At 34.4% G+C, this 8,106-nt stretch overlaps 1 protein-coding gene and 1 pseudogene across 2 annotated transcripts; one reads left to right on the top strand and one right to left on the bottom strand.

Moving 5' to 3' along the window:
• Positions 3,645 to 5,181, top strand: LOC104719589 (transcription factor PRE1). Of its 2 annotated transcripts, none has more exons than XM_019231054.1 (2): positions 3,645 to 4,015; positions 4,875 to 5,181. In XM_019231054.1, exons 1-2 carry the CDS (start codon positions 3,887 to 3,889, stop codon positions 5,025 to 5,027), a joined length of 282 nt encoding a protein of 93 aa, XP_019086599.1. In that variant the 5' UTR covers positions 3,645 to 3,886; the 3' UTR covers positions 5,028 to 5,181. The 2 variants fall into 2 exon arrangements, with proteins under 2 accessions (XP_019086599.1, XP_010435835.1); XM_010437533.1 differs by lacking the exon at positions 3,645 to 4,015 and adding an exon at positions 4,294 to 4,574.
• Positions 7,433 to 8,106, bottom strand: part of LOC104720617 — a 2,551-nt pseudogene continuing 1,877 nt past the window's right edge.

Here is an 8,106-nt window from a genome sequence, read left to right as displayed (position 1 = left end):
TGGCGCGGCAAGTGGAAACCACATCCCGTTATACCAAATCACAGGACTTGCATGTATACATGTGTGATTCCATGTACCCCTTGTAGAGAACTTAGAGTGGTAGGTATTATTCTTCCCCTTCCATAAAACCACATCATCTTCCTCATTACGACTCTGTCTTTTAGCATATAGAGTGTTTTTTATCTTGTTTAGAGAAACCGCTCTGTGGCGACGCCGCCGGCGAGCATCCCATGCCTCAGCCATTGTCATGCTTTTACTGATACCCATGTCAATAAAGCCCCTGTCTCCCACAGTATCCACCAAACGTCCCAGTCTGACCAGTCATCAAACCAAAAAGATGTAGTTCTACCATTATGTACCTCTGCTTTACTCCGAGACTTTTCTGCAGGTCTGTATTTGAGGAGCTTTCTCCACATCCAATAACTAGGAGTTGTGGAGTCTTAACCTGAAAAAAGGACTCATACTTGAGCAAGTTAGACGCAGACCATTGCACCCACAAGGAGTTCGCATTAGAGACCAAACACCAACCCACCCCCCCTCTCGCTTTGGTGTACACACCGTGTCCCAAGCGAGCTTTGCTTTGTGAGGCTTAGGACCAGACAAGAGAAAAGCAGAAAATATTTTGTCAATCTCTCTAATGCATTCATGCGAAAGCCAAAAAGCAGAGAGCCAAAAGTTGCAAATATTCCAAAGAACCAAACTGATTAAATTTAGGCGACTTGCATATGAGAGGAAACAATTTGTCCAGGAGGCAATGTGTTTCTTGATCTGTTCAAGTAAGGGTAGATAGTCCACAACCGAGAGTCTTTTAGTTACAAGGGGAAGTCCCAAGTACCGGACCGGCAACTGTCCAATGTCAAAGTGTCTTTGATGATTTGGTAATCTGCAACCGGGACACCAGTTAAAGAAACAGTCAAACTAGTACGCAAACTAGAGTACGTCGAGAAAGCATCAAAAACCTGGAAAATGCCATCAATTGATCTTATCTTCCCATCCGTTAAGACCATAAGGTCATCAGCAAAGCTTAAGTGCATCAAACTGAGGTTCTGACAACCTGGATGATAGCCAAATTGGTGTGAAGCAGCCGCCCTGTCCAGCGTTTTGGAGAGAACATCCATACTAAAAGAGGCAGTAGTGACACAGAGCATCACCCAGTGAATAAATTCAGTGGGAAAATCCATAGCTAACAAAGTTTTCTCCAGGAATGACCATTGGACATAATCAAAAGCCTTCGAGATGTCGATTTTAATGGCACAACGACCGGAGACCGATTCCTTATGGTAGTCTTCGACTAACTCCGTTACAAGTAACACATTCTCAATCAATAGCCGATCCTTCACAAAAGCAGATTGGTTCGCTGCTATGAACTTAGGGAGTATCAATTTAAGTCTATTAGCGATGACCTTGGAGATAACCTTATAGAGAACATTACAACAAGAGATGGGCCTATAATCTTTCATTCCACTAGCATCCAATCTCTTTGGTATAAGAGAGAGTATCGTGGCATTAATCCCCTTAGGCAGAAAACCTTTTTGAAAAAAAGATTGTACCGCCAAAACAAACTCCTCACCAATAATATCCCATGTTCTTTTATAGAACTCTGATGTAAAACCATTTGGGCCCTGTGATTTATCATTTGGCATGGAAAATAAAACTCTTCGAACCTCCTATGAGGAAACTGATTGTGTAATGTTTTTCTTGTCCTCGGCTGAACAACGAAAAGGAAGAAGATTTTGAAGTTGCCCCGTGGATTTGCCCTCAAAATCATTCTGCCTCTGCCTTAAAGGCATCTCCATTAGTTATAACATGTCCATTCTGCGTGCGAATTTCCCTAATAGTGTTCTGAGCTCTCCTAGCCATGACAGCACGGTGGAAAACTTTGCTATTATTCACTGATCTGCAGCCTATGTAATTTGGAGCACTGTTTCAGAAATTTTTCCTCAAGGCCTGCATTCCGTTCCCACCGCTCATAAGCGTCTTTCTCAGCAGCCATACCCGTGGGGGATGGATTAAGACGATTGCTTTCCTGTTTTTGACATAGATCATCATATGCTTCTTTCACCCTCTTAATTAAATCTCCGAGTCTTGGTTTTGCCAATGTTCTAAGCCTAGGTTTAAGAGATTTTTACTTCTTGGAAAAAAGAAATAAAGTGGAAGTGAACATATGCAAAGGCTATGTTTCCTTCTAGAAATCTTCCACCAACCGCTTAAAATCTACCATATCAGCGAGTGCATTAACAAATTTGACCGGTTTACGACTACAAACAAATCATGTTGACATAATATGGATTTTGAAATCCAAAAACATATCATTAAATAAATAACACAGGATTTTAACAAATATTTGTAAATCATAGTTTTAATAACACATAATTTTGATAAATATTTTAAAATCAATGATTGAATAACACATAATTTTTGTTTAGATTTTTAAGATCATCGTTATTGATGGTTGTTTTTTCCAGTTCTTTTAATAAAAACAAATAAAAAAATATAAACATAAGAGAGAAAGAAAAGAACAATTACTTTAAGTCAATGGAGGAAGAAATTTCTCAGTATTTTTTAACACATGTTAGTTACTTATTAGTCATATAATAAAATATTATTTTTTTTTCTTTTTGAGTAACGGTGACACGTTTCTAATGATGCTCTAAATCTATTAAAATCGTAAAATCAATAGCTCCTTTCTAAATGTACGTAGAAGTTTGAAATAAATGGTTTGACTATTACCAAAATATTATAATCGAAATTCAAGTGACCGATGAAGTTATAAACCCAATAGATAAAATTATCTCCCTATCTTATTTTTATACAATTTTGAAAAGACTGTATGTATACAAGATACTGTGGAGTAAAAAAAAAAAGTTTTATAATTTATTTGGAAAATATATAGAGAGTGAGATCAGTGAATCTTAATGTTACCAAAAAAATTATTGAAAGAAGGAAGAGTCATGTCATCACATGGTAGTTGCCTTTTTGTGACACTGCAGATGAAGGGCCACAATGTTAGATGGACACGAAACACTTATCTTGACCTCCATCAACTTCAACCCCATCTTTGGGAACTCTTAGTTTCCTCTATTTAACTATTCAAATCTCCTCCAATTATTCAAACTTTTTAGTACCTTCTTTACTTATTCATTCTCTATAGGACCATTTGTTTATTTATTTTGTATATATATATATATATATATATATATATATATATTTCATTGACTAAGCTGCTTTTTAAGAGTATGAATCGAAGTGCAAACTAATCTTGAAATATATATATCTTCGATAAAGGGTTTAACTAATCTTGACAAAGTTGTGTAAGAACTATATATATTTATCAATTGAGATATACGCATGCAATATAACTAACCATGATTGGAAACGTTGTGAAATAATAAAAATCCCGACACTATCTTCATATTATGATTAGTATTTAGTATTAGTCTCGACTTGATGATATATACAGAACTCTAGCTATAGTTTTTCTTTAAAAGAAAAAAATTGATTTCGGAGTTTTTGTGGTTAAAGGGCATTCAAACCCATCGTTCTCTACTCCCGTGACATCATTGTCGAGGTTTTATTGCTCTCCGTCTCTCTCTCTCTTGTGGTCCTCTTGGCCTATTTAAATCTTTCTTATCACATTCTCAATTTCTTTATATTCAAGTGTATTCGAAACCCCAAAACACTTTTCTTATTATATCCTCCTCTCTATATATATTTCTTCTTGCTTTTCTTCTTGGTCGTTTCTTGTCAACTTAAAAACTTTATTAAATCATAATAAAAGCTTTACTCCTACTTCCCACATATACAGTGTGGTATCGAGGGAGAGAGCAAGAGAGAAGAAGGACACAGCTTAACTAGGGTCGAACATTCTCTTGCCACATTGCTGAACATGTCTAACAGAAGATCATCAAGACAATCTTCAAGTGCTCCAAGGATATCCGATGATCAAATGATCGACCTAGTAACTAAGCTCCGTCAGATTTTGCCGGAGATTGGTCAACGACGTCGCTCGGATAAGGTATCACACATTTATATATGCATATATAATATATTCATTTATCATGACCATTTTTAACATTATTATCCTTCGTGTAAACATATCCAAAAAGGCAAAAAAAAAAAAACACGTTTTGTAAAGGAAGAAGAGAGGACATTAAAATGAAACAAAAAGGAAAAAAAAAATAAGAAGTCGGAACTTTTGACTCTGGACATTGAGGAGTACATACAATATTCACAAAATCATCAGCTTGCATGCATCTGCATACACATAAAAAGTGCATGNGCTTTTCTTCTTGGTCGTTTCTTGTCAACTTAAAAACTTTATTAAATCATAATAAAAGCTTTACTCCTACTTCCCACATATACAGTGTGGTATCGAGGGAGAGAGCAAGAGAGAAGAAGGACACAGCTTAACTAGGGTCGAACATTCTCTTGCCACATTGCTGAACATGTCTAACAGAAGATCATCAAGACAATCTTCAAGTGCTCCAAGGATATCCGATGATCAAATGATCGACCTAGTAACTAAGCTCCGTCAGATTTTGCCGGAGATTGGTCAACGACGTCGCTCGGATAAGGTATCACACATTTATATATGCATATATAATATATTCATTTATCATGACCATTTTTAACATTATTATCCTTCGTGTAAACATATCCAAAAAGGCAAAAAAAAAAAAACACGTTTTGTAAAGGAAGAAGAGAGGACATTAAAATGAAACAAAAAGGAAAAAAAAAATAAGAAGTCGGAACTTTTGACTCTGGACATTGAGGAGTACATACAATATTCACAAAATCATCAGCTTGCATGCATCTGCATACACATAAAAAGTGCATGCATTAATAAGGATTTTATTTTATTTTTGTTGTTGAAGGTATCAGCCTCGAAAGTGTTGCAAGAGACATGCAACTACATACGAAGCTTGAACAGAGAAGTTGACAACCTCAGCGAGCGTTTGTCTCAGCTTCTCGAATCTGTCGATGAAGATAGCCCTGAAGCCGCCGTTATTAGAAGCCTCCTCATGTAACTTTCTTTTTGTTGACTTTTTGACAAGCTAAGCCCTACTCATGTAATCTTTCATGATCGCTCTATATATGATTATATTATCTCTTTTTATCAACATAATCTTCTTATTATATATATAAACATCAAAGAGCGAGGTGGGCTTGATCTTTATCATATACGAGTTTTGTCGGGCTAATTCCATAGTCAAAAGTCTCCGACATACATATGTGCGTAGCAGAACTGCATGAGCATTGCCTTAGCAGGTGCATTATTATAATAAATCAGTGGGTGAACTTTGGTGGAGAAAGAGAAAACAGAGATTGTGATGTCTGAACTCGATTGTGTCAGTCAAGGACAAGAAATTGTTAGTTGTGAACATTTAATTTTGTTTGAGGGAATAAAAAAAAAAGTTATTTGACACACATTTCTTTTGAGGTAGCAAATCTAATTACCTCAAAATAGAGATAAAATCAAAAATAGAAATTGAAGACGAAATAATTAAATATCAAATCCAAAAAACAGCGGTTTTGGAAGAAAAGAAACCATCTCATCAACTTGCCCAAAATTATACAGAGAAAACATTTATATTTAGGAAAAATAGTAATAAATGATAAATAATTAAACTATACTTCCAGTTTTTTTATAAAATATTTCAAAAATACAAAATTTTTCCTTAATCAGTTTGATTTCTCTATTTAAAAAAAAATCATTCTAAAACAATTTGGACAAAATATAGGCTAAGAACACATTATGTATATTATTTTTACATGTCAATTCACTTTTATTTTAGTCACTTTCATATATTAGGTTCATTGTAAGTTAAATTTTTGTGTTGCTTTTGCTCAAATTCGTTCATTTTGCATGCCCACATGATTCCTTATAATATACCAATGGTTACCAACATTGTCAATTGGTCCAAAACAATATAGATGTCTCTAAATTAAATGACCCTCTCTTTCATTAAGATTAGCGATAGTGCATTGTTAATTGTTGCACAGTACATAATAATAATTCTCACTAATTGAATCAAACTTGCATTCTCATTATAATTATGATGCAAGTAATAAATCTGATCATTATTTACTGATGGTGATACTGATGCACAGTCCCGTCTCAAACACAAAAAATGGGTCTATGGTTTATCAATTAACGGGTCTTTTAACCATTAACGGGTCTTTTATGGACTGTGGAACAAAGAAATTTTTTTCTCTTATGGCTTTTTTTTTTTTTTTAAATCGATCATAATTCTTAAGGAAAAATAAATTTTGGACCCCAAAATTTTGTGGTCCCCTAGTTCTTCGCCCCTCTCGCCATGCCTTTGAGCCGGGGCTGCTGATGCATCTCCCAAGGTACTGCCTTCGATTAATGTGGTTCAGAAACTGCAGAGACGCAATGAGAAGTTGTGCAGAGAAGTTAAGAAGGAAGAAAAACTTGATGAAAGATTGAAAAAGAGAAAGCTTGCAGTAAAGGAGATAGAACTGAAGCTCGAGTCACGAATTGCTGAGACGGAGAAGACTTCGGCCATAATTGGAATGTGGAAAACCAGAAGAAACCGGATCTAAAATGGAGTTTCTGCTTAGGAAACAAAACATCAATGTCACACATATCAAGTGGTGTGATTGTCTTTTACTTAAAAAGAACCATCGTGTCTTTGTAACTTGTACTACTGGTTTTGACCGATCATCGACTTGTGTGATCGCTTATCTGCACTGGATGACTGATACCCCTCTCCATGCTGCTTATAGTTTCGTTATTGGATTGCACTCTTGCAAACCTGCCAGGTTTTTATCCATCTCATCTCTGTCTTGACCATTAACCTGCAGACCATGGATGACTAGTTTTCTGTTTTGATGTATATATATGTCGACTTATATGTAATTTTTTACAAAAAAAAAAAAAGAAATTCAAAAATAAGAACTCCAGTTATAGTTTACCATTGGAGGAGTATAAATTTAATTAACAAACAATAAATTCTTATTTTGTAAAAGTACACTTTTTAATCGTAAAAAATTATAAGAGTCTCCCAATAGAGATGCCCTTAGGACAAGAGCTCCTATCCAAAGACAATATTGGGAACAAGACTATTACAAAACAAAGGAGCCGCTATGATATGGTGCAAGAGGTGCATTTGCACCATGTTCACCCAAAATTTAATATTTTATTCTTTTTAACCTAAATTAATTTAATAAAATATGAATTAATAAGAAAATGAGATATATGTATGAATACATATCATTTAGTTTTGAGATTGTGTAGTATAAAAACATAAATCATTTTGTTCCTCTTGTTTTATGAGAAAATGATTGAATACATATAATTTACGACGATGATGCATAATGACATTGGTAAAAAAAGTTTACCGCTACACCGGATATAACTAATGATTGACACGGGTTGACAACAAATAGAAAAAATTGTTGCCTAGCCCTAAATCATTGCGCTTTCTCTTGTGTTTTTCCTTTCTGTTTTGTGTCAAAAACATTGAATTTCAAAATTTAGATTTTACCATTGAATTAATTTTTCAAAATTCATATTTTTGACTTTTCAGATATTTTAATTTATGTATGAATTCTTTATGTATTATGTGCATTAATTTTTCAATTCGAAATTAATTGTTTACTAATTTTCTAAAAACTGATTTTTCATTAAAATTAAAACAATTAAATATATGATCTATAAATTTATATAACCCTCATACATTGTTGAAACATCTGCTTGTGACTTGTTAATTTTCTGTTCACCCGGAAATCATCACATTGCTGAAACAAGGGCTCGCTCGACTCACGAAACAAACACCTAAATAATTTGACTTGCAAAAAGTGAAGATTTGATGAACTCAATTAATAACGAAGCCAATATTAGGTGATGATGAGATGCAAGCAGTAGACTCTGGCGAGTACGACTACGCATGCCCCATAGTGAAATTCTTGATTAAATCGAATGACTATTGTTTTGGTTTGGTGTTACAAACAACCTCAATTTTTATCAACATTTTATAAATTGTACTTTGACCTAAAATCTACTTTCAATATCAATTAGAACTCCAATGTACAATACAAACAATCTACTCGAGCCACAACACCAAAAAAAAAAAAAAAAAA

This window comes from Camelina sativa, chromosome 10, assembly GCF_000633955.1.
Source record: "Camelina sativa cultivar DH55 chromosome 10, Cs, whole genome shotgun sequence".
Taxonomy (NCBI): Eukaryota; Viridiplantae; Streptophyta; class Magnoliopsida; order Brassicales; family Brassicaceae; genus Camelina; species Camelina sativa.
This window is presented reverse-complemented; position numbering and strand designations above follow the sequence as displayed.

Bases quoted from the DNA above. Each gene is read 5' to 3' on its own strand.
- LOC104719589 (XM_019231054.1), top strand. From the start codon at position 3,887: ATGTCTAACAGAAGATCATCAAGACAATCTTCAAGTGCTCCAAGGATA. The intron at 4,016-4,874 runs GTATCACACATT...TTGTTGTTGAAG, and splicing joins AACGACGTCGCTCGGATAAG to GTATCAGCCTCGAAAGTGTT.